The sequence below is a fragment of the Melozone crissalis genome, unplaced genomic scaffold, assembly GCF_028551555.1.
Source record: "Melozone crissalis strain CALT ecotype California unplaced genomic scaffold, PUWL_Pcris_2 ptg000120l_1, whole genome shotgun sequence".
NCBI classification, from domain to species: Eukaryota; Metazoa; Chordata; class Aves; order Passeriformes; family Passerellidae; genus Melozone; species Melozone crissalis.
This window is the reverse complement of record NW_026535896.1, coordinates 3,621,734-3,647,613: the sequence shown is the minus strand read 5'-3', so window position 1 is coordinate 3,647,613 and position 25,880 is coordinate 3,621,734. Positions and strand designations below refer to the sequence as shown.

Below are 25,880 nucleotides of genomic sequence, written 5' to 3'. Positions count from 1 at the left end.
GATACATTTCTAAGAGGCATATTGATTAACCCCTGCCCAGAAGCATCTGCCAAGGCAAAGGCTGGGTTTTTCCACTCTATCTTCAGATCAGTCTAAGAAATGAACTCCAGTCAAAATGAAAAGTCTCAATATGCATAAATATGGGAATTCACACAGGAGAAAGAAGCACCCAAGGCCCACAGGGCAGCTTGGCCCTCCACGAGCACCAGTGGCACTGCCCAAGGACAGAAGAGCTCAAAGGCTGGGGTGGGAAAGCAGCTGATCAAATAAACCACGGGGTGTGCAGGGCTCCCTGCCAGGGCATTCCCAAAGCCTCCCACAAAGCCCAGGTGAGCACAGAGCCTCTGCTGTGCTCCCCCTGCCCTCCATTGCCCCCTCAGCTCTGCCTCTGAGGTGCTGCCCACCGTCCCTGCACAGGGAGCAGAATAAAGCCCAGGAAATGCAGATTTGGCTGCTCCAGAGTTCTCATGGGTGATTGCAGGGCAGAGCACACCCTGGCATCCAACCCCTTCTGCTCTGCACTGCTGAGGGTCTGTGCTGTGCTGCTGGGAAATGCTCTGAGGGTGCAGCTTTGCCTGCTGGGGACACACAGAGTGTGGAGAAGCACCTGGGCTCATGGTTAATGAGCCAGCCCTCAGGTGCTGTGTTAAAACGCAGCGTTCAGGTGGAAATGTTTGCACACACAACACTGGCAGCCTCTGAGAGCCCCTGTTATGCATAAGTGGCTCCTACATGAGTTGTGGATGGATTCTGTTGTGACTTTGCCTTATCAGTGATACATTCATAAAGCAGATGTTTTCCATGTTTTGAATATGTATTTTTAGCTTGTTTACTGGGTCCATTATAGAAATGGTTATTCATGGGTGAATAGCATGCTTACAGGTTATAAATGTTTCTTGTGGAGTATTAGTTAACATTTTTAAAAGTACACTGATGAGTGTAGAGTTTATATGGGGTATTTACGTGGGTGGATGTATCTGTGTGAGTTATTTCAACTCCCAAAAGAGATGCAGCTTTGTATCTAAATGTTCATTACAGCAAAGAGTGGATCTTTTATGCTTTTATTCCCATGGTTTATTGTCCTGTACACGCTGGTGAACAGCAGAGAAATGGATCCAATTGTCAGAGAGGACAATTCTGGAAGAGGTGCTCTCCCTCACTTTCAGGAAAGTTCAATACATTCACTAAATTAAAACTCTTTCAGGAAAAGGACAACCCTGGGGCCTGCCTGACAGGCTTTGGAAGGGGTCCCTGAACCCCCAGAAATGGTGGCCAGGCTTCACAACTTGAAAATATGGTTTGAAAATACAGGAAGCATACAGGGTGCCCCCAGCCCTGGGGGAGCCTCTGCTCTGGATCTGCTCAGCTCAATGAGGAATGCAGGAGGGGGTTTCTCCATCCTCCAGAACCAGGGAAATTCCTGGGCTCAGGTTGAAACCTCAATTCAGGAAGCCACTGGGGCACATTTGCAGATTGCAAACACAGAACAAGCCTTGTGCTACCCCCATGCCCTGGGATGGATTTTGCAGACAACCCAAACTCCTTACAGGAGGATGTATGAATTCCCAGACTCGACAGTCCTAGGAAGGAGCAGCTTTGTGGGATGAGAGCTTGAGGGCAATGAGCAGACTGAAGAGCTTCTGGGATATTTGCAGGTGGCCATTTTCTCTCTGGGAGGCAAGAGCCAGGCAGGAGGAAGGTGCAGAGAGGGTCCAGTGCCATTCTCCAGGCTCTGTCTCTGGCCTCACAGGAGGGACCCATCAAACCTCTGAGCTGGACAAGGCTCTCCCTGGGCAGGGTTTCTGTAACATCCCTCTGAGGGCTCTGACTTGCACAGACCCATTGCAGGTCTGCTTTCCATTTCCACCTCCTGCAGGAGGAGATCAGCTACAGAGGAAGAAAATCTGAAACCCAGTTTGGATTTTTGACACGTAATTACCATGCAGAGGTTGGGTGAGAAGGTCTCAGAAAATGAACAAGCCATTCTAAGGATCTCATTTTTCTCTCTGTTTTCTTCTCTCTGTTCCTCTGAGGCTCAGGATAGAAAAAGAAGAACCTGAGCAGAAAAACAAAAATGAGACCTCTGGAAAAGTTCTGGCCACTCTGAGCCTGCAAGATGAGCATTTCCAGTGGAGTTCCTTCCCTTGAAATGTGCTGTTTAACTGAGAGATAATTCCTGTACACTGGAGGCCAAGCTGGCTGCTGACTCCTAACACAATTCAGGTACAACAGAGCCATGTTGTCGTCATTTTTCCAACCCCTCAGAAAAACCCCCACAAGTTTCTCTTTCCCTACATTATAAGATTACATCTCTAAGTAAATGATATCTCTGACCCCTGCAGATTGCACTCTCCTCCTTGTTTCCATGTCAATAAAACCACTGCTTTCTATTTCCAGTTTATCTTGTCTTTGTATTAAAATCAAGAGGCAAAACTGTATTTCAGGTCCTGAGTGTGCAGCTCAGTCCAGACAGCGCACATTTATTTCCCAAATAAAGATACAGTCCTTTCTCTATGGAAAATAACTCTTGCACATTATGTATTCCTCATTTTATTTTATTAAAGATGGAATTCTGCAGGTAGCCTGTTTTTTCCACCAAAGTTTTAGGAGCAAGGGAAGAGATTTTCCCCAACAAGGCCGTTTTTTTCCCCCTGTGTTGTTGAAATTTGTGGAAATCTTTTATCTCACATATTATTTTGCTTCATTCGTTTTCTGGATGAGACAATCCTCTTTGGGAAATCTGGTTTTCTGCCTCTTTCTAAAGATCAAAATTGTTGGCTTCAGTTATGTCAGTGTGTTCCCATTAGCTGCAGGAAGATCAGCCCTTCAACCTTTATTCTAAATATGTGCTTTGCAGAAGAGCAACGAATTTTGCAAACTGCCACTTACCAGTCTCCCTACTCCAGAGCCTCTGAAATTCCAGAACATTCTAACCCCCAGGGGACTACATCCTTTGTTTTAAACCATCAATTGGAACTGCAACTGGGACATTGAGGCCAGAAAAAAACCTTAAATGGGGCAAAATCTAAACTTTCTCTGACCATGGGTAGCTGATGAAATGTGTCAGAGATTCCATGAAAAGAGTACACAAAACATCTCAGCTGGAGAAGACAAAGCATTGGATAAACATGTGAAAGGTCTGCAGGGAAAGGTGCCCTGCTCATATCAGACATTTTGTAGGAAATAAACCCCAATGACTGTAAATCCTGAAAGCAAACACTAACATTGTAAAATTCATGAAGGCAAAACACTTCACTACATAGCAGGGAGGTTTTTACCTTTTCTTTTAATTTAGCTGGAACAATGTCTACAATACATTGACTCACAAGTTAAGTGAAGGTATGAAATCACATTCTTCAAACTGAGATGGGACATTCTGGAGTGGTCAAACCCCCTGGCAAGAGGGGCAGAGTTCTGCACGTCCAATGAACACCTTTTGAAACAACCAGCAGTGGGGATTTCGCTTTTGACAGTGATGAGAAGAGTGGGCCTTGTCCGTGGAGATAAGGTGCTCTGCAGAGGAGGGCAAAGCTCAGAGCCTCAAGAACGGAGGGATCTGAGGCAGGTGCAGTGCAGTGACCCCAGGCTGAGCAGCAGGCCAGGAATGCCAGCCCTGCTGCCAGGGGGTGCCTGGCTGGCAGGGCAGTGTCCCAGCAGGGCGTGGGGCTGTGCTCCAGCAGCTCCAGGGTTATACAGGCACCTCTTCCTTCCCCTCTCCCGCCGTCCCGTTGGCTCCGCTCAGTCCCGCCGGCTCCCTGCCTTCCTCCTCCTCCTCCTCCTCCTCCTCTTCCTCATCCTCCTCCTCGTCCTCGTCCTCCCTGGCTGTCCCTGTGTCCCGGGCCAGGCTGGGCAGGGGCCCCAGGAGCTGCCCTTCCCGGCGGGACTGGGCCAGCTCCTTGGCACAGCACACGGGCGTGTGGGTCTCGTAGGTGCTGTGGAAGCTGTTATAGTCCACCTCGTAAAAATCCTTCTCCAGGGTGAGCACGGGGGTGAAGCGGTGTCCCCACAGCACCTCGGTGTCCATGTAGGAGCTGCGAGCCTGGCAAGTCATCCCTGGGTGGAAAGAGAGGGATGTTAGAGGCAAAGCTTCCTTATGTGCTCACCCAACCACGCCTGGCACTTAAAAGCACTTCTGTGTCGTTTCCATACCTGACTGCTCTGGGACACGGCAAAGTCTTGGCTTAATAAGCCTCAAAAAGCCTCTATCATGAGCAAGCCGAGCACCCAGAGGGAAAGGGATGCATTCACATCGGCATCTTCCACCTCCTGAACTTCGTGCTTAGGGGTTTGCAGGCTCTAAGCAGCTTCTCTCTGCCTCTCCCTGCTCTGCTGAGCTGCTGTTTCTGTGCCTGACACAAACAGCTCCCGGTGGATCCTGCTGGAACAACCCCCAGCCCTGCAAGTGCTGCCCCAGTCCCGACCCACACAGCCCAGGGCACAGCGAGCCACTGCCCTGCCCTCCTCGGGGCTGCCACCATCCCTTCTTCTCTGCAGCAGGGCCAAATTCCTGTGCAGCAGTGCCACAAGTCCCTGCAGCAGTGCCACAACTCCCTGCAGCAGTGCCACAACCCCCTGCCTTAGTGCCAGAATTCCCTGTGCAACAGCACCACAGCTCCCTGCATTAGTGCCCCAATTCCTGTGCATTAGTGCCACAATTCCTGTGCAGCAGTGCCACAATTCTCTGCCTTAGTGCCAGAATTCCCTGTGCAACAGTGCCACAATTCCTGTGCAGCAGTGCCACAATTCCCTGCAGCAGTGCCATAATTCCCTGCATTAGTGCCACAATTCCCTGCATTAATGCCACAATTCCCTGTGCAGCAGTGCCACAATTCCCTGCATTAGTACCACAATTCCCTGCAGCAGTGCCACAGCTCCCTGTGCAGCAGTGCCACAATTCCCCTAAGTGCCACAATTCCCCTAAGTGCCACAATTCCCTTACAGCAGTGCCACAATCCCTGCATTAGTGCCACAATTCCCTGCATTAGTGCCACAATTCCTGTGCAGCAGTGCCACAATGCCCTGCATTAGTGCCACAATTCCCCTGCATTAATGCCACAATTCCCTGCATTAATGCCACAGCTCCCCTGCACACAGCTGCACACACCTGGATGCTCAGTCCAAAGGTGAGGGGTTCCCTTCCCAGCTGGCTTTTGAATCCCCAGGATGGATCAAGCCCTTGTGCTGCTGAGCTGTGGTCTGAATGAACAGTGGCTCACAGGAACTGGTACTTGTCAAGCTGCTCCTCAGCCCCACGGATCAGAGCTTATTTACTTTGAGAAAGTTTAAAGAGAAGCTTTGCAGAGCAGGGATAAGCACACCTGTGAGCAAATCCTCTTGGAATCACCCTCAAGTGTCAAGGCTGTTTTCTCTTCCAAACATTTTTCTTCTCTTTTTCCTAATTATGTTTTGATTTTGGAATTGATTTCCAGTAAAAAGCTAACCTCACAAAGTCCTCCCACTGTTCTCTCACAGAGGGTGAGGGATTGGCCTGACTGGAATAGATTCAAAACATGCCTTGATCCAGTTTCTGGCCAATACTTGCAAGTCTAATTCCTGCAGCCCAGAGCACAGGGACAGAAATCTAAAGTAATGCATAGGGAGAAAAAAATCTCAGTGTCAGATGGTTCAGGGAAGAGCATATGACATAGCCTCACTCTGTGAGCTCAGAAGTGACTGAAATCTCAGAGCAATCAGAAAACACCTTTCCTTAAAAAAACCCCACCTTTGTGAAAAGAGGAATATTTTGTTCTTATAATTGCTACAGACCATTAAAAGACACCCACACAGGCAAGTTCTCTGCACAGCTGAAAGCCTCTTAGTGCTTTCCATAGTTTAAAGCCACCAGGCCAGGAGTATTTTGTTCCTTGAAAGGGGAAGAGACAGTGACACACGCAATGCTGAGACATCTGCAGCTCTGTAGCACAGGCTGCAAACCCAATCCTTCCCCTCAAGAATATCTGCAGGAGTGTTTGCTTCTGGGCAGGAACAACAAGTACAGCGTTAGTCACAGTGTTCCAGCGTGCTGCTTCCTGGGCTGGAAGGAACTGGGAAGTGCAGAGGCTGCCTTGAGAAACACAGCCAGGGAATGAAAATCACCCCAAGTGCTGCTGCCTCGTGGAGAAGCTCTGTGGAAGTTCAGTGTCTTTTCAGGAAACTCAGCTTTTGCTGCAGAGCTAAGGAGCAGGTGAGGCCACTCCTGCCTGTGGTGGCTCTGCCATGTGCAGCATCAGCAGCCCTGGGGTGAGGAGGGTCAGCCCCTGCCCTGGCCAGCTCCTCACTCCCTGGAAGCCCCAGCAGTGCTGCTTCCCCAGTCCTGGCACAGCTTTTGCCAGGGAGCTGTTACAGGCACTGATCCCACCCTGACCTACCCAGGCAAGGGCTTTTACTCCTGTTGTCTGGGGGGTCAGGCCTGCAGGGCTGATCCCATTTCCTGGGGCTGCCCCATGCCAGGAGGTTGGAAACCAGCAGCTGGCTAAAATAAACCAGTCCTTTTCCCTTTGCACAGAGCTGCTTTGGCACCAGAAATCCCAGAGGCCTCCAAGTGCCTCCTCCAGAGGCAGCAAGGAGGGCAGGAGAGGGGACCCTGCAGGCTCCAGGATCAGTCCTGTGGATGCACCAGCTGCTTCTTACCCTGCTTTTCCAAGTGCTGCATCAAGGTACCATCAAGGAGTCTCCAGGGCAAAGATGGGACCTCCTTGTGAAATGTGGGGGCCTGGGGCTCTCTGAGGGAACTCCTGCCTTATAATCCAGGCCTGAAATAGCTCCTTGCCTGGGGGTGCACCTGAGTGAACCTGAGCTCCTGGGACACCATCCCAGTCCAGCTCTAAGTATTCAATTAGGGCAGGAACAATGGAAAGCTTTCAGCAAGCAAACACTGCTGCTGCCAGCTTCCTGCAGGAGCTGCTTTCTGTAACCCCAGGGGGACACTGAGCCAGCACAATAAGACAACTTGTAATTGCTCCATAATCCCATTCAAATATTCCTTTCTAGCACATGTGCAGTGGTGTTTAATTGCGTGGGGACACACTGCTTGGCAACTCCCACATCGCCCAGTAAACAACACCATTGTCTCTGCTTCAAATTCCATTAAGTGCCTGCTTTGCAGGCTGCCCTGTGCTCTCCAGCCTGGTTAATTAATGCATCTGTAATGTCCCTAGCTAATTATTGCCTCTGTGACTGCAAAAAGATGACAGAAGAGGTGTGGAAACAATAAACCTTGTTTTTATTAAGAGCACGTGGATGCAGCCACTTGCCACTGGAACACAACGTGCACCCACCGTGCTTGGAACATCCCACCCTGCAGAGGGGCACAGCAACCCCCAGACTCAGACCTCTGTGTAACCCTGAAAAAATCACCTGTTCCATTGTGTATCCCTGAAAAATCACCTGTTCCACTTGTATGCCTGAAAAAATCACCTGTTCCATTGTGTATTCCTGAAAAAAATCACCTGTTCCATTGTGTATTCCTGAAAAAATCACCTGTTCCATTGTGTATCCCTGAAAAATCACCTGTTCCATTGTGTATCCCTGAAAAAATCACCTGTTCCATTGTGTATTCCTGAAAAAATCACCTGTTCCATTTATATCTCTTAAAAAAATCACCTTTTCATTTATATCCCTGAAAAAATCACCTGTTCCATTGTGTATCCCTGAAAAATCACCTGTTCCATTGTGTATTCCTGAAAAAATCACCTGTTTCACTTATATCTCTTAAAAAAATCACCTTTTCATTTATATCCCTGAAAAAATCACCTGTTCCATTGTGTATTCCTGAAAAAATCACCTGTTTCATTTATATCCCTGAAAAAATCACCTGTTCCATTGTGTATCCCTGAAAAATCACCTGTTCCATTGTGTATTCCTGAAAAAATCACCTGTTTCATTTATATCCCTGAAAAAATCACCTGTTCCATTGTGTATCCCTGAAAAAATCACCTGTTCCATTTATATCTCTGAAAAAAATCACCTTTTCATTTGTATCCCTGAAAAAATCACCTGTTCCATTTGTATCCCTGGAAAAATTACCTGTTCCATTTGTATCCCTGAAAAAAATCACCTTTTCATTTATATCCCTGAAAAAATCACCTGTTCCATTGTGTATCCCTGAAAAATCACCTGTTCCATTGTGCATCCCTGAAAAAAAATCACCTGTTTCATTTCATTCTGGTTTATCTGAGGCTGTGGGATGTCTTGGGTATAGGGAATCAGTTGCCATATGCTCCCATCCATCAAGCAGAATCCAAATTCAGAATATCCTGAATTAGAAGGAAGCCACAAGGATCACCAAGTGCAACCCCTGGCTGCAAGCAGACCCAGATCTGGGTGCCACACCAACTGTGACATTCCTGCTCTTCCATCACTCATACACTGAAGCACTGACATATTGGGGAGCACAAGAACTGAAGAGAGATTCCAGACTCTCTGAATTTCTTGCAGAATTAACCACAGCATGTATGGCCCCAGTAAAGGCTGTTAATCCTTCCCATAAAGAATATATAACTACACATTTTGGGTTTAAACTGTGCAGATGTAGAGAAGTGCTATTTGGGAGTTTCATTTAAATAAACTTCATGCCAAAAGAATACAGAATCCCAGAATGGCTTGGGTTGGAAGGGACATTAAACATTGACACCTTACACAATCCCAGGCTGCTCCCAGCCCCATCCAGCCTGGCCTTGGGCACTGCCAGGGATCCAGGGTGGGCACCCTGTGCCAGGGCCTGCCCACCCTCACAGGGAACAATTCCCAATTCCCAATATCCCATCCATCCCTGCCCTCTGGCACTGGGAGCCATTCCCTGTGTCCTGTCCCTCCATCCCTTGTCCCCAGTCCCTCTCCAGCTCCCCTGGAGCCCCTTGAGACCCTGCCAGGGGCTCTGAGCTCTCCCTGGAGCCTTCTCCTCTGAACAATCCCAATTATCTCAGCCTTGCCTCACAGGAGAGCAGCTCCATCCCATCATCTTCATGGCCCTATATCCTCATTTTCCTTCTTTCAGTCCAAGTAGATGTACTTGAATTCATAGACATATAGTTTTCAACTCTATCATACTTTCTGGGTTGTAAGACCATTAGAAGTTTCATTTTCTCCTAAACAATCTGGTTTAAAATGAATAAAGTATGTTCAAGATAAATGTGTGCAATCTGTCTGTTGAGGAAAACATGCAATGATACGAGAAATGTTCAGATGTCCACTTTTAGTTGCAGCTTTGTCATCTCTTACTGCAGCAGCTCACCTTCATGCTGCCCACAAAACTCGATTTTAATGGAAACCAGAGATAAAACTTGTCTGAAGTTAGAAGCAGATGCACCAAGATTCAGTAAAGCTAGAACCAGTTCCAGGGTTTGGAGGTGCTGGAGACCAGGGCACTGTGTCCTGGCTTCCAGTTGTGCAATAAGCATTGCACAGAGATTTAATGATAATTTCACTACAGCAGAATCCTCAGTGGGTATTTGGCTGTGGGTTGGAGGCACAGATCAGTAACTGAGCTCAGATCAGTACCTGAGCTGTGCCTGCTCCTGCTCAGGGCAGCCAGGGATGCTCCCTGCACAGCCCCATCCTCCTGCCCAGCAGAGGAAGCAGCCCCAGCAGGCTGTGATGTGTGTTAGAGCCGTGTCTCAGCACATCTGAGAGCAGCGCATGTAAAACAAGTGCCAGGAACGCTGCAATAGGCTCTCTGCTGTCATCACAGTCCTTATCAAAGAGCTGGAATGTCTGAGCTGCTGCCAGGGCCGGGAGGAGCCGCCTCAGCACGGCTGATCCTGCTGCTCTGCCCTGGAGCACAGCCCGGGCTGGGAGGGCACAGTGCCCCTGGGTAACCCAGACCTCAGCACCCCAATCTGCAGCTGCAGCTGCTTGGGGGACACCAAAGGCTCTCTCCAGCTCTTGGAGATGCTGATTTTTGGCAAACATCCCATGCCAGGTGACCTCGGTTAATGGGAGAGGAAGGGGAGACACAGAGGGTGCACTGCCAACCCCAAATCTCCCCATGCTTCCATGGGATCCCATCCTGAGCAGAGGTGAACCCCCCAGTGCTGCTCCAAATCTCCCCAGGTTTCCACAGGATCCCATCCCCAGCAGAACCTCCCAGTGCTGCTCCAAATCTCCTCAGGTTTCCATGGGATCCCATCCTGAGCAGAGGCAAACCCCCCAGTGCTGCTCCAAATCTCCCCAGGTTTCCACAGGATCCCATCCCCAGCAGAACCTCCCAGTGCTGCTCCAAATCTCCCCAGTTTTCCATGGGATCCCATCCCCAGCAGAACCTCCCAGTGCTGCTCCAAATCTCCCCAGTTTTCCATGAGATCCCATCCCAGAAGAACCTCCCAGTGCTGCTCTGTGGCCTGCAGCTCCTCAGTGGGCAGAGACAGCCCAGCCCCTGGGGCTGTCAAGACAACATTTTTCATCAGGCTAAAATTAACTGTGCTCATTGAAATGCCAGGGAGCTCAGTGATTATCTGCTGGGAAATGTCATGTGCCTGCCTGGGCTGGGCCAGATCTGCTCGGCCCCAGGGACACAGACCCTGCTGGCACTGCTCTCCCTCCTCTGCCCTCTCTGTTGTGCCCAGGATGATGTTTCTCCTTCTCCTGGATGCTCTGAAGCTGTGGAACACCCACTGCCCAGGAGCTGATGGACTCAGAGGGGCAGTGCCAGTGATGGAAGTTTATGGGTGGCAAGGAAAAGGTATAAAAAATTTCAAGTTCTGTTGCTGTAATTAAGCAATATGTGTCTTTCAATTTGCATTAGCATATGGTAAGTTATAAAAGTTATTAGTCCCTCTGTGTTAATTAGACCAAAGAACACTGTAACATCCAAAAAGTCAATATTCTTCCAGCTTGAAAAGGAATATTAGAAGGTAGAAGCATGGTCCTCCAATTACTTGTGCTTGTCTCCTTTAGAGGACATGGCTGGGCTTGATTCACTTTGATATTTATGCCAGAGGAGAGTAATAGGATTTTAATTTATCTGAATGCTCTCCAGGCATGCAAAAGCTCTTAGGCACTGGGAAAAAATATAATAAAAGGACTTTATGATGTAAAGACCTTGGATTCAATTGCCATGTCTCCAGCAGGCCCAGCCAAGCTCTCACCAGGTAACTCCTTTAGGGTTTACAGGGACTGCAGAAGCAACTCAGACACCAGTGCCAGCCTCTGTCTCCAGAGGACAGCCCAGGTCATGAACATAATGACCTGAGACATCTCTTCCTATCATTTTTAGGCAGTGTCTGTAACACTTCTGCAAGACATTCCTTGCAGAAAACTTATTTATATGCAAAATGCATGCAACACAAGACAACCCAAACCAGATGATGAATGCCCAGAAACTCCATTCAGTAATTTCACCCTTCCTTTGTGCTCCCATGAAAATCATGATTAATTTCAGCACATCTTTTGTTGTGACTACTCCATTTACAGCCAGGAAACTGCACTCTGTCCTCTGCAAAGGTGGATAAATTGAGGTGTGAAAACTCTGCTGTTTGCCTACACTCCCACAGGGATAGGATGGGTTAATTACTTCTAATCATTAAATCCCTTTTTATCACACTGACTCTAAGCCAGAAAAATACATACCTGTACTTACATAAGAGTTCATTAAAACTTCATTTAGTGACTGGACTAATCAGGCAGCTGGAGTGTTTCTTGTGCCTTATTTAATTGTGCTGGGAAAAAGAGGCAGTGAAAACCAGGGAGGACCAGGAGTGGAGTAACAAGCTCTGCTGCCTCTGTGCCCAGGGAGCAGCAGTGCTGGATGCTGTGCCCAGGGAAGCAGGGCAGCAGGAAGCCACAGAAAAAGCAGGATTTGGATCCAGGATTGGGATAACTGTCAGCAAACAGCAGAGGGAGGGTAAAGCTGGGAGAGAAGAGAATCCCTTTAAATTAGCTGTCAGGAAGGCTTGTAGGATATGCAGAGTGTGTCAGCGCATGCAGTGATGGCTTACAGAGAAAAACAGTCTTTTAACAAATTGGACTTGCTAATGTTCCCTAACCAGATGAGCCAAATCCTTCACCACAGCCCAGCTGACTGCAGCACGTGGGAGGGGGGCCTGCACCCGCCCTGCTTCCCCTGTCCCAGCAGCTTTTAAACACTGCCCAGTTTGGGATCAGCAGGGCAGGGCAGGCCAGCAGCAGCAGGAGCTGTCCTTCACCAGACTGGCCCTGAGATTTTGGGGAGCAGAGAGGCAGGGAAAGCAAAAATGTATTCACTGTGCAAACAGATTTTCCATCTTTGCTTCGATCCCTTCTATTGCAAGTCAGATTCGGGGCAGCTGATGTTGACAAGAGTCCCTTTGTGATAAGGCAGAGATAAAGGATTCCCTGAAGGAATGCCTGTGCCCAGCTCACCAGGAGCACTAGGGGTGATGCTGCTGCCCCCAGATGCCCACGGAGCCCCCTGGGAGTCAGAACACTTGTCAGCAATATTGATTTTGTCTTCACAGAGCTCGTTTCACCCGGCATTGACCACAACAGATCTGCCCAGAAATTCACTCTCCCTTTGGCCTTTTCCCCCCTCTCGTGGAGCCCCATCACCCATCCCAAACAGGGATGGGAAAAGCCTGAGGCTGTGCAAGGCTCTGGGGGTCCCTCAGTGCAGCAGCCCTGGGTGCCACACAGCTCTCACTGCAATAACATGAGCTTTTTCATCTTTTTCAGCCAAATAAACCCACTGCATTTCAGGTTGGCCCGTGAGCTGCTGTTCTTCAGTGTGCTGTTACTCAGACCTTTAAAAAACCAAGATAACTTGAACACAGAATCTTTGTTTTAAGTCACAGTGCTTCACTTTGTAAAAAACCCAGTGACTTGAAGGGTGTGAACTCCTCAGAATTTATTCTACACTTTTCATTTGAAGTTATTTACCATCTTTGCCTTGCACTGGGTCAGAATTAAACTTAAATGTCAGTAAATAGAACTGCTTGTTTGAGAGGAGACAATACATTACATCTGTAATACTTGTGCACCTGGTTAAGTCTACTGAAAATAGCTATAAAATCACTGTCCCACATTATCAGTGAAAAATATCCCCACTTGTAGTTGTGCTTCCGTTTCTGTGGTCATTGATATGTTGCCAATCACATTTCTGACCTGCTTTCCAAACACCTTACGGAAACCAGAGCTGTATACCTCTGAACTCTGGGGGGTGGAGTCCTCATTTTCCGTAGGGGTTGCTAAGGGAACAAATGCTCTGTTGTATTTTACACTGCCCTGAACCCGAGCAGGCTGTGACAGTGTCAGGATTTAACAGAGTCCTGCTGGGAGTAAATATCACACCACTCCTGAGAGCAGATGGGGCTTGAGCAGTGCCACGGGCTGGGAAGCACCTTAAGAATTTGCTTGGAGCAGATTTAAAGTGTGGAGGGAGGGATTAATAACCCCAAACTGCTTTATCAATAATTCCAAGTGTGAGGAGAAGCAGGAAAGCACAAACACTGTCTCTGCAAGCCACTCTTCTTGTCTCAAAATACCCCACTCCCCTGGCTGACCCATCCCAGCCTCCCAACTGGATCCTGGGATCATCCAAGGTCCGCTCAGCTCCGAGTCTGTGCACAATGCCTCCTCCAGCTCCAGGGTGGGACTTCCCAGGCTGCCTTGTGAGCCCAGGATAATTCATTTCCACAGCTCTATGCTCCTTAATATCCTCACAGCCTGGCCTGTGCAATCCCTCTGGGCCAGGAGCCCATTTGTAAGGCAATATTATTCCTCTGCCATGCTTTTAATTGCGAGGTTGTTACTGATAATGACTTCCTCTCGCACATCCCCAGCCGAGGCTGAGCCTTGCTGGAGGAAGGCAGAGCAGCAGGGGTTCAAAGCACTCTCAGTGTCACTGTGTGACGAGGAAAGAGGCTTTGGACAAACAGGGAGCCGCATTCCACGCTCAGATTAGGAGGCTCCAGCCTCTAATAAATGTTTAGGCTGCAGAATAAGTCACAGTTACAAATCCTTGCCTTCAATAGTCTTTTCCACCCACCCCTTCCTTTGCCACGTCTCTACAATGCTCTGCTGGGGAAGAGCATTTCCCTGGACATGCCAGGTGAATTCCACTCCCACAGCACAAATTCCAGCCCCAGTGGAATGTAATTTATCCATCACCTCCCATCATCAGCTCTGTTTGGGGAAGTCAGCCACTGCTGATCACCTAAAGGGAGACTCTGGGACACTGAATTGCCTCTCTGGACAGCAGCCTTTGGGAGCAAAGGTTTGGGAGGCAGGAATTTGAGAGATTTTTCCTCCTCTGGCTGTTGTAACTAATGAGCAGATCTCCACGAGGGGATAACATTAACAGTCAGCAAGGGGCAGAATCTGTGAGACAGGGTGCTGACACCACTGAGTGCTTGTAACAAGCTGCAAACCCCTGCTAATGACTCACAGAGAACCTCACTGAGATGGAAAACAAACTCCAACCACCACCCACAGGAAAACTCCGGGCTCATTACTAAAATCCTGAAACACCAAAGGGGAAAACTGCTTATAAAAGCTTTTTTTGCATCTCTTTGTCCATCTTGAGCCAGCAGCTCTCTCCTCAGCGCTGCCTGCAGCCCTTTCCCCCTGCAGACCGTGATTCCATCAAGACATTCTGGCCACCCCAGGGTGGAAAACCCTGCCTGGAATGCACCTGAGCATCTCAGGGGCTTGGACACACTCCCTGCGCTGCAAGTGCAGCAGGAAGAGCTGCCAGCTCCTCCCCAAACCCGGAGCAGAGGGGAAGTGACCCATGGAAATGACTGCAGGTGCAGCCAGAGCTCCCGGGGAGATACCTGTGGGATGGAGCCTCTGTGCCCATCCCTCCCTCAGCTGCCTTTCCCCCGAAAGCTGAGGATTATCCCTTTTCCAGAGTCACTGTACATGGACACAGAGTTCTTTCATCGGCTGTCACAAACACACCCCCAGGAGAAACTGGGAATGGGCTGAGGATATCTCCTAATTTCCCATTACCCAGCTTTGTCTGAGCTGGTAAGCAGCTGCAGGGCTTCAAGAGTCACAAAAGCAGTTTCTGTATTTTTCCTCTTTGAGCTCCTTCTGGGAATGTGTGTCCTGCACCACGTGCAAGTCATTCAGCCTCAGCACGTGCTGCTTTATGGAATACAGTGAGACTTGGGCACTTCATAGCCCCCATTAAAATCAACACTACAGCAGTACCTAAAATAGCACACTTACAGCCTATCTTTAATACAGGGAAGAAATGGGAGAAGATTTGCACCATGAATTTTGATCACAGCAAAAAAGACCACCACAGACTTCAAGAATTCCTTTAATCCATTGGTTTTTCCTCTCCTGGATCAGTTCTAATTTGATTAGGAGCAGCTCCAGGACTAACCACTTCACTTCAATCCCAGACTTATAAGAGAGGGTGAAACACTACAAAAAAGAGGGTGAAACCTACAGCACGAGCTAAAGGCCCAACTTTTCACTGCTGCTTACCTCAGATGCCCCACCTGAGTCAGGCACTACACAAGGACAAGCCTCACTGTGTTCCCAGGCCAGGTAACATGGACAGTGAAATCCTAATGCCAAACTGCTCACAATGCTTTGTGCCCCCTTCCTCCTCAAAACAGTGACTGATTGCTGACAGGCCTTACCTGTGGCTTCCACCATTCCTTCCAGGATGACCACAATCTCAAACTCCTCCTTCTCCAGCTGGGTGCGGGACATCTCCCAGAAGGGGCTTTTCTCATTGATCTCATGTGAGATGATAAGAGGGGACACCAGGAATAACCTGTCGTCTCCGGTGTCAAATCCCACGTTGATGTCCGTTTGATTCAGGGGAATAAACTCTCCTTCTTTGGTCTGTTTGGACTTAATCAGTTTGGCTCGAATGGAAGCCTCGACAATGTGGGAATTGCGGAGGTCCCCGACCCGGAACATGAGGCAGAGCTTCTCGTCCCTCATGGAAATGACGGCGTTGTTGGAGAACATGAGGGTCTCCGCCCTCTTCTTTGGTTGGCTGATCTTGACGAACATGCATCCCACCATGAAGGCGTTGACGATGGAGCCCAGGATGGCCTGGACCAGGAGCAGCACGATGCCCTCGGGACACTTCTCCGTGATGACCCTGTGCCCGTACCCGATGGTCGTCTCGGTCTCGATGGAAAACAGGAACGCCGACACGAACCCGCTGAGGTTTTCCACGCAGGGGATCCAGTTCTCGTCCTCCAGGTGGTCCAGGTCTCCCCGGATGTAGGCGATGAGCCACCAGATGAACCCAAAGAACAGCCAGGTGATGGTGTAGACCATGGTGAAGACCAGCAGGTTGAAGCGCCACTTGAGGTCCACCAGGGTGGTGAAGAGGTCGCTGAGGTACCGGTAGGTCTCCTGGACGTTGCCGTGGTGCACGTTGCACTTGCCGCTCTTCTCCATGTACCGCTGCCGCGGCTTCTTGCCCTCGGCGGCAATGAGCCGGGTCCTGTCCGTGGCGATGGGCACGTCATCCCGAGCCTGCTTGGGGATCTTCTTGGGCTCCCGGGACGTGACCCCGATGTCCATGTCCTGGTTCATGAAGATCCGGGAATCTCCAGCCATGGCTGGGCTGCGCAACAAGGAAGGACAGCTTCAGGCAGAAGGCAAAGAGAAAAAAGCCATGTTTTTTCACTGTCTGGACCATCAGGACATTGATTTTGGAGGGTTCACACTTCTCCCACAACAGCCACTTGTTAAACACAGCCCTGCAGTGAGCCAGAATTAAAGACTGATTTATCACACACAGGCCCTTCAAACATCAGCAACTACTGGGGTGATGGGGACACTGTGGGAGTGTGGAACGCTTAAACCTTGGAACATTTTTGGGTTTTCTTTCTGTCCTTAGATTTTTTTACACACCAAATTTGCTTGAGATCACAACTCAGAACAAAGTAAAGATACATCAACATTTTTTCAGGAGGGACTGGAGCTTTTTCATGCCTCAGGTTTTGGGTGCATATCAAGAGAAACCTTAGAAATTAAGAGAAAACGCTGAGCACCACTGTCTACCTAAATCTCACATGAGTCTAAATTATGCATGAAGGCTTCCCTTGCAGTCAGCAGAGAACGGCATCTCCAGGGATAACTCAGGTTTCAGGAGTGCTGAATCACCTTCTGGAAGTTTATTTGTGAAATAAACATTTAATTGAGAATCTTGAATCCCACGTGTGAGGGTGTGATGAATCCAGGCCTGCTGTTAATGAGATCTATCAGAGCTCACCCCTTTGCTCCACCTGACATTAGACAAAATCACTGGGCACTTTTAGGAATGCATCAGAGCTATTAAAAAGCCCACTGTCGACATTCAGAGTAATGCTTACCAGGATACAAATAAATAACACGAGATGAGGGCGGCAATGCTGTCTGCCAGTTCCAATGTAACATCCTGTTTACAGAGATGATTAGATACTCCTTTAAAAAATGAGAGTCTTGACTCTGGATGCAGGGCACAGACAAAATCTCTGTCAAAGACTACCTAAGGAGCCTTAGGGATATCAAAGATAGAGCAGCAATATTTTCTATGGCGTTCATTCCCTGTATTGTCCTCTGCAAATCCCATTAAAACCTAACTAAATCTATTACTGCTCCCTCTGTCTTTAATCTTCTTATGTGCCTGTGAATGAGAAAAGGTGTAGAGATACAATTAAGAGTATCTTGGGAGAGACAATTTTTAAGACCGAGCAAAGTAGCTCCATCTTTTTGGTATTAAAAAGCACAAAGGGTGGGCGGGAAGGAAGCAGAGGCAGGATGAATAAATGAAACAACAAATTTTCACTTCCATTCGGCTGCAGCCAAGTCTGGATAATGGCAGACAACTCCTTGTGGCCCTTGTCTAAGTCACCATCGATCAGTGCTCCAACGAAGCAGCCAGAGCCTGTTGCTGGCTCGGCTCCGCAGGGAGCCCAACCATCTGTGCCAGCCCAGGCTGAGTGCTGCCTGCTGCCACAGCCCTGCTCACAGGGCCGGGCTGAGTGCTGCCTGCTGCCACAGCCCTGCTCACAGGGCCAGGCCAGGCTGAGTGCTGCCTGCTGCCACAGCCCTGCTCACAGGGCCAGGCTGAGTGCTGCCTGCTGCCACAGCCCTGCTCACAGGGCCAGGCTGAGTGCTGCCTGCTGCCACAGCCCTGTGAGCAGGGCCAGGCTGAGTGCTGCCTGCTGCCACAGCCCTGTGAGCAGGGCCAGCCCAGGCTGAGTGCTGCCTGCTGCCACAGCCCTGCTCACAGGGCCAGGCTGAGTGCTGCCTGCTGCCAAAGCCCTGCTCACAGGGCCAGCCCAGGCTGAGTGCTGCCTGCTGCCACAGCCCTGTGAGCAGGGCCAGCCCAGGCTGAGTGCTGCCTGCTGCCACAGCCCTGCTCACAGGGCCGGGCTGAGTGCTGCCTGCTGCCACAGCCCTGTGAGCAGGGCCAGGCTGAGTCCTGCCTGCTGCCACAGCCCTGTGAGCAGGGCCAGGCTGAGTGCTGCCTGCTGCCACAGCCCTGCTCACAGGGCCAGGCTGAGTGCTGCCTGCTGCCACAGCCCTGTGAGCAGGGCCGGGCTGAGTCCTGCCTGCTGCCACAGCTCTGCTCACAGGGCCGGGCTGAGTCCTGCCTGCTGCCACAGCCCTGCTCACAGGGCCGGGCTGAGTGCTGCCTGCTGCCACAGCCCTGTGAGCAGGGCCAGGCCAGGCTGAGTGCTGCCTGCTGCCACAGCCCTGTGAGCAGGGCCAGGCTGAGTGCTGCCTGCTGCCACAGCCCTGCTCACAGGGCCAGGCTGAGTGCTGCCTGCTGCCACAGCCCTGTGAGCAGGGCCAGCCCAGGCTGAGTGCTGCCTGCTGCCACAGCCCTGTGAGCAGGGCCAGGCTGAGTGCTGCCTGCTGCCACAGCCCTGCTCACAGGGCCGGGCTGAGTGCTGCCTGCTGCCACAGCCCTGCTCACAGGGCCGGGCTGAGTGCTGCCTGCTGCCACAGCCCTGTGAGCAGGGCCAGGCCAGGCTGAGTGCTGCCTGCTGCCACAGCCCTGTGAGCAGGGCCAGGCTGAGTGCTGCCTGCTGCCACAGCCCTGCTCACAGGGCCAGGCTGAGTGCTGCCTGCTGCCACAGCCCTGTGAGCAGGGCCAGCCCAGGCTGAGTGCTGCCTGCTGCCACAGCCCTGTGAGCAGGGCCAGGCTGAGTGCTGCCTGCTGCCACAGCCCTGCTCACAGGGCCGGGCTGAGTGCTGCCTGCTGCCACAGCCCTGCTCACAGGGCCGGGCCAGGGCTGAGCCTGCAGCCATGCCAGGGGCTGGGAACAGCCATTCCTGCTGCTGAGACGGGAAATCAGGGGGATTCGGGTTTGCCACCCACCCTGCACATGGGGTAGATAATCCCAGGGCTGTGGGTTCCCTTTCTCCAGCCAGCATTTGGACACAAGAGTCACCCCTGCTCTGTGTCTGTCCCTCCTGAGAGCTGGCTGGGGTGTATTCACTCACATCCTCAGCTGCTTCTCACTGCCTGCTGCAATGCAAGCCTCCAGACCCGCTGGCCTGGCTCTCCCTGCTCTGAGGTTTGTCTCCTTACACGTGAGCAAAGTGCTGCAAGATCCTGAAAACTGACACAGCTTAACTTTCACTTCCCAACATGTGAAAGCACATGGCAGAACAATCACATACTTTCCCCCCCTCTTTAATAGGGAAAGAAGCCTCCCATCCCCTGGAAATCAGGCAGTGAAAAACATCTTCACTTCCTTCTTACAAATAATACTCTCGATGTATGTTTGCATTGATTGATTAATCTAAAATTACTCCATTTGGACTTAAAAGCTTGTCATCAATCTAAATGTAAAACCAGGCAAGTGTTGCCTGTTGCTTTCAATTTTAAAAGGCTTGTTTTAAAGATAATTTTGTTATAACAGTACATTTGAAGCTATCACTGGCACCACAGGAGAGAGAACAATCCAGTTCCAAACTTCAATCTAGAGTGGAAGGTTACATGTTCTAGATTCACACCAAAGAGACCAAAAGGATCTTAAAACTTAGTACAAAGAACAGAATAGAGGAAAAGAAACCAAAAATCCTAAATCCTTGGAAAGATCACCCTGGTGGAGCAGGTTTGAGGAACTGCCCATTAAGGAATGTACGGAAGAACCTTTTTAACTAAAACACTCACAGGGCTGGCAACATCCCTGGTGGTGCTACTGATCTCCAGCAACAGCTCAGCTGAAACATCTCTGCAAACCTTCAGGAACACCTTCCAAGTGATCCAGTAAAGCAGAAAAATTCCTGCTGGATAAGAAGTTCACTGACAGCTTCATAGGCATTACAATTCCTACCAATACTTCATCTTTAACTTTCCCATTGTAGCATGAGCACAACCTCAGTCTGTGGTTATGGAAAATAATTAAGCATATGAATTTTTGCTTTGGAGTCTTTAAACAGCATGCTCCTGGTTAGCAGTTTGAGCACAGCTTTGGATGGCTGCACACTATCCAGCTTTCTGCTCCAAATGATCCCAGGGCTTTCTAATTCTGAGCAAATCACTGCTCTTCCTTCTGCCTTAATTCCTCAACAGTAAAATTTGTGATTTGGATGTGGATGGTCTATGAGATCCCAGGCACCAGAATCCTCTAGAAAATTTGCTGTCATGATTTTTACTGCCTTGGGGAACTTTAGCCCAAATGACAAGAGGCTCTGAAAGGAGCAGTGCAATCAGGGAAGGACCTGGTAAACTCTTCCCAGTGCAGTGCACAGCCACTGCTGCCAGCCATAAGCATCTCTGCCAGGTCACGGTAAATATGTTCATGCATCTCCCAGAGATTTCAGCTCCACTCTGTAAAACCCTGCTCCCTCCAGCACAGAGAGCCATGGGGTGAAATTGCCTCTTACAGTCACAGCACTGTTCTGTTTCTCTGGCATTTACTGTCTTTGGTTAAACGAGGCCAGGATAATAAAAATGTCACTTCTGTACAAAGCTGCCTTCCTTTAGGACAGGATACTGCATGAGGAGCTGTGAGTCAGTGCATTATCAGCCTTGCAGAGAGGTTTTTATCAGCCCTGCTGATGTTCGGCTCTGCCCAGATGACACACTTGGGGCAGGCAGTGACATTCAGGGGCTGGGATCTGCTGCACAGGAGCCAGGCTGGGGTGGGGTGACAATCTCCAGGAGAGAGGGTTTGCCAGAGCAGCTCCCAGCCCTCCTGACAGAGCTGGTGTGCTCCTGGCTGCTCCAGCAACTTGCCAGAGACATCAAGGAGGGTAAAACTATAAAACACTTAAAGAAACTTCTTTCCTTGCTGACCAGGGGGATTTTTCCATTGAAACAATTGCTGATCTGGCTGCAGTAAACACACAAATTTCCATGGGGATGGCATTTGATGCTGGAAAGGACCAAACTGACAGGCAGGTGGAGTTTAAAGATGTGAATCTGTCATCGAGTTTGTGTAAAAGCAGACTTCTTTTTGTTTCTTTTAAACCCAATGCCTGTGTTTTCTCACATTGGGAGAATAATTGAGCAACTGTTCTTTAGCAAACCTCCCACAACTTCCCAGAATTTTTTTTTTTCCACTTAACCCTATCTTCTTCTTGTTTTCCAGACAATGAGTCCTGTACTTCTCAACAAGCAACCAAAAATACTGAAGAGAGATTACTGAAAAACCTGACCTGGTTCTTCTGCTGCCTGTTGGCCCACACCCCATAAAGCAGGTTACTGTGCCCAGGTTCCTCTGGGCCACATCATTCTGCTTTAGGTTACAGTGCTGCAAGGGAATGAAATTCTTAATTGTCAGACAGGAGCAACATAGGGAAGGAGGTGCAGGAATAAAGGAAATTAAAGCAGCAGCACTGAAGAGAATAAAAGCATTGGCTGCTGAACACTGAGTGCTCGGAAAGATGGAGGAAGGAGAAGTCTTAGGAGAAGATGGCCTTTGACAATCCGAGGAAAAGTGACTTGAGATAGGCTCTGACTGAGGTGGGGCTTGGATTTCCCTGAGAAAGGCATCTTTCCTCCACCCTTTTATTCCCTGTGTGTGAGTGGGACTGAGCAGTCAGCTCCACCAGCCTGCCTTTCCTGTGCATGCAAGGTGAGGAAAGGCAGGTGGATTTGGGGGAAACCATGGAATATTCTGTCTCTCTGACTTGATATAAATAGAGGTTTGGGGTTTTGGTGGCTGCCTCTTTGGGAAGTGCTTGGGGATCCACAGGTGGAGGGAAGGCTGCAGAAGAGTTGTGCCCTTGAAAGCCAGGGAAAAAGATTCAAAGACACTGCACAAGAAAGGAGACCTGTGGCACTTCACAAACAAACATGGTTCCAAAGCTCCCTGACCCCAGTAATTTGCCTCTCCAAGCGTCATCTCACTCAGCACTGAGCTGGGAAGGTGCCTCTCCTCTCCTCTCCTCTCTCCTCTCTCGCCCTCAGGATGTGTCAGCAGATTCCCCTGGGGCTAAGGAGGCCTCTCCCTGCTGCCAGGTCACAGAGATGGTGGCTGCTGCTTAACCTGAAGGGCCAGGGTGGCTTTGTGCTTGTCACAGAGCTGGGCTGTGACAGCTCCTGTGTGCCCAGAGTGCCCTTGGCTCAGAATACCCCAACAGAAGGTGCTCGGGCTTTCCAAAGAAAATCTCTCTGGCCAGGGAGCCAATCTGACCCCAAGGAAGGGTTTATGGACATTTGCACTTTCCTTTTACCTGTGAGTTACCTCCCAACCCATCCTTCTCCTCTGAGATCCTGGGACCCTTCCATTGCCAGTTGTGAGGGAGGAATGTGACTCTCCAAGGTATCTAAAGAGTTTTACAGCACTCAGCACAAATATCACGTGCTGTAAAATTTTATTTATGTGTTTTCCAAGAGGCCTGGACCAAGGAAGGGCTCTATGTCCCATATTTCAGGATGGGGGAAATCACTCACAAAAACAGTTCTTCAACACTCAGACTCATTGGGAGTCTGTGGCAGGGCAGGAATTAAATTTAGCAGTTCCAAAATCCTTAATGAGCCCCTGGAATCACTGCAGAACTCTTTCCTCCTTCCCCCACTCCAGCAGCAGGGAATGCAGTCCCTGTGTGCCTCAGGTGTGTCTGAAGATCTCTTTGCAGAGCCTCCACAGCCTGATCACACAGATGAATAACCCAGCAAGATTATTTCCAAAGCCAACTAAGGCAGTTTCTGTTCTCTCAAACAGCTACAGGTTTCAAATACATTTTTCCCTCAGCTATGGATTGAAGTATAAAAACCCCACACATCTCCCAGGTTCACAGCTGCATTAAATATAATGACTCCAAACCGATACAGAACAGAGTGGAGAAATAAAACTGTGATCAGGAGAAACTGGGTAGGTTTTTTTTTTTTTACAGAAAAAAAAGAAGATGAAAACCAGGAAATGCTTTTTGAGGCATCATTCAGGCTTTTACAACTTGTTAGAGCACGTGGACTGGAGAATATGGAGTTTCCAGAAGACTGGGACTATCTCCTACAGCACAGTTGCACTGCACAGGAAGGATGGGAGGATTTAATCCATGTCACTCCCAGGCAATTCTCTTGTACTTCACTGCATTAAAGACCTTGAGTGTGGCTAGTCCCTGAGCAAAGGATGCAAACACAATATTCTGCTCTTAGGTGTTTTCCACGATTTGGAACAGTCAAATGATGTTTTCCCTACCAACAACAAATAAAGCCTGGAAATAAATCAATTTGATCCTTCCACCTCCAAGGAAGTGGCTGTGCCTGAGGCACTCTGCAGCCTCTCTGTCCCTGGCCTCTCACCCCAGCTCTATTTTAGGGACACCTTATGGTGTCATTGAAAATCTCACTGTTGTCTTTCAACCAACACAACTGAACAAAGCCAGGGACACCTTTGTCCTCATCAGACACTCCTGTTTCTCCTGCTCTTGGCTATTTACTGTGAACAGCAAACACTGGATGTTGAGAAAGCAGAATCTCAGCTCTAGGAGAAAATCCTGCCCCAGGAACAGCAATGTTCCCATTCTCCATTGTTTAGGAATTTACCATCGCAGCAAAAGAGAATCATTCTGGAATCTGCAGCTGCTTAAAAAACACAACAAAAATAAAAAATGTACAATAAAAGTTTTGAAAAATACATTAAACTGTTGGACCACTTCACACTTCCGCAGTACCTTGCACCCAGAGTTCACTGATGGATTTCCCAAACACAGGCTCTTTTTGCCCCAAGGCCTTCAGAAGTGCTTGAATCCACTGCAGAAAGGGGTCAGAGTCAGAGGGGCAAATTGACTTCATACCAAACTGTTGGGCAAGGGCCAGTGCTTGCCCCAAATGTCCAAGGGCCTCTCCTGATCTCAAACCCAACAGAAAGGGGGTGTCTTAAACAGTGGAGTCTGGAGATTTGCCTTGGAATATTACTCCAAAGCTCTGTTTGCCTTTTTTTTTTTTTTTCCTCAAAAAATTGGGTTGGAACTTCCCAGAGATGGAAAATATTCTGCCATGGGAAACAGAAATTATCCTAATCCTTTATGTCCAAGTGGGTAGGAACAGTGAGCCAAAGAACTGAAGTCGAGAAGTGAAATAACCCCCCAGCACAAACACGGCCCCACACACTCCCCACCTTCTATGGGGACCCTGGTTGCTTGGACTGCTCAGAGAACCAGTGGGAAAAGTCAGTGTGGTTTCCCTCTGAGCTCTTCTTCCACAAATCCAAGTCTACTTTAAAGTAAAAGGGCGCAGGAGGAAGGAGCTGCTTGACGAGAATCTCCAAAAGCCAGAGGTAAGTTTTTTGGGACAGGGTCAGTTTCTGCCAGTTCTTGGCTGCTTCCTGAAACTCCCTGTTCAAACCCAAGGGAGAGAGGCTGTGTAAAAGTTAATCAGGTGCTTCCAACCACCATGTGCTGGCACAAGGAGAACCCCAGGCGCCTTTCTGAGTGATGCAACAGGACACTGGTAAAAAAATCAGTCATGTTTTTACCTCCCAGAGCCATAACCCCCGAGGGACACCCAATGCACTGCATTCCCTGTCCCCTCCAAGGGCTGAATGTGCCAGTTCCTCATCTGAGACTGCACTGCCAGGGCTCTGTAACTCCAAGCTGACTGGCAAGTATCCTAATTATGAAAGAATTTAATCTTGGGCTCCAGATAAGGATTATGGAGTCGCTCCAATAATTCAGGGCTGCTCACTGATCAGTCTCCTGGTGCCCTTTGCATTCCAGTGATCTCCATTAATCCTGTACCTGAGCAGTTCCTATCTTTTAACGTCCTTTTCCACATCACACCTTTAGATCTGACAGTGCTTTTGCCCAAGCTCGGCATCCAATCCCTGCCTTCCCAAAGAGTTCCGAGGCAGGACCTGTCCACAGCTGTGAGTTAGGCAGGACCTGTCCACAGCTCGCACCGGGGCAGGTTCGGGCACAGCAGCCTGGCATCCCGCTGGCCCAACAGCTCCGTTCGTCCCGGCGCTCTGCAGCCGGAGAAGCTCGGGAGTGCCCTGGAATAACAAAGGAATCGGAACTTACTCGCTACGAGCGGCTCCGCATCGGTGGCGCCGGGGCTCGGGGGGCGGCTGGCGGGGGGCAGGCGCGGGGCTGGGCGAGGCTGCGGGAGCAGCGGCCGGTCCATGCCATCACCAGGGAGCGGGGCTGCTCCCGGGGGCCCCGGGCCGGCCGCCGCCTCCCTCCCGCTGCCCGCGGGCAGCCAGCATCGATGTGCCACGGGCTGCCCACGCCCTGGCCCGGCTATCCCCGATCTGCTGCTCTGCTCTGCTCCGAGCCCTCCTCCGCCGCGGCGGTGCCACTTCTGCCTTCCCTTCCCCGCTCTGCCCGCTCCGGGGGACCCGCGGCGCTCCGGGCTTTGAAGGGCTGGGGCAGACGGAGGGCGGGAGGCTGCGTGTGACGGAGCCTTATCTGCTCTCCGTGAGCGCAGGGGCGGGGGGCGAGGGAGGTGTTTGGGCGCTGCCGGGAGCGGAGGAGGGAGGGTGGGCAGGCGGAGAGGCGAGTGCCTGCCCGGGGAGCTCGGGATCGCGGGGGCTTGGGAA

At 50.0% G+C, this 25,880-nt stretch overlaps 1 protein-coding gene across 1 annotated transcript; it reads right to left on the bottom strand.

Moving 5' to 3' along the window:
• Positions 1-3,300: 3,300 nt before the first annotated feature.
• On the bottom strand, positions 3,301-25,402 carry KCNJ5 (potassium inwardly rectifying channel subfamily J member 5). The gene is made up of 3 exons (XM_054292943.1): positions 25,363-25,402; positions 15,567-16,513; positions 3,301-4,053 (listed from the first exon to the last, which is right to left on the bottom strand). The coding sequence occupies exons 2-3, from the start codon at positions 16,504-16,506 to the stop codon at positions 3,689-3,691; spliced, it is 1,305 nt and encodes a 434-aa protein (XP_054148918.1). The 5' UTR covers positions 16,507-16,513; positions 25,363-25,402; the 3' UTR covers positions 3,301-3,688.
• Positions 25,403-25,880: the final 478 nt, after the last annotated feature.

What these genes read in the sequence shown, in the direction of transcription:
- KCNJ5 (XM_054292943.1), bottom strand. Translation starts at nt 16,506, where the DNA reads ATGGCTGGAGATTCCCGGATCTTCATGAACCAGGACATGGACATCGGG. An exon ending in AGGAATGGTGGAAGCCACAG is followed by an intron (nt 4,054 to 15,566) that starts GTAAGGCCTGTC and finishes CTTTCCACCCAG; the next exon opens with GGATGACTTGCCAGGCTCGC.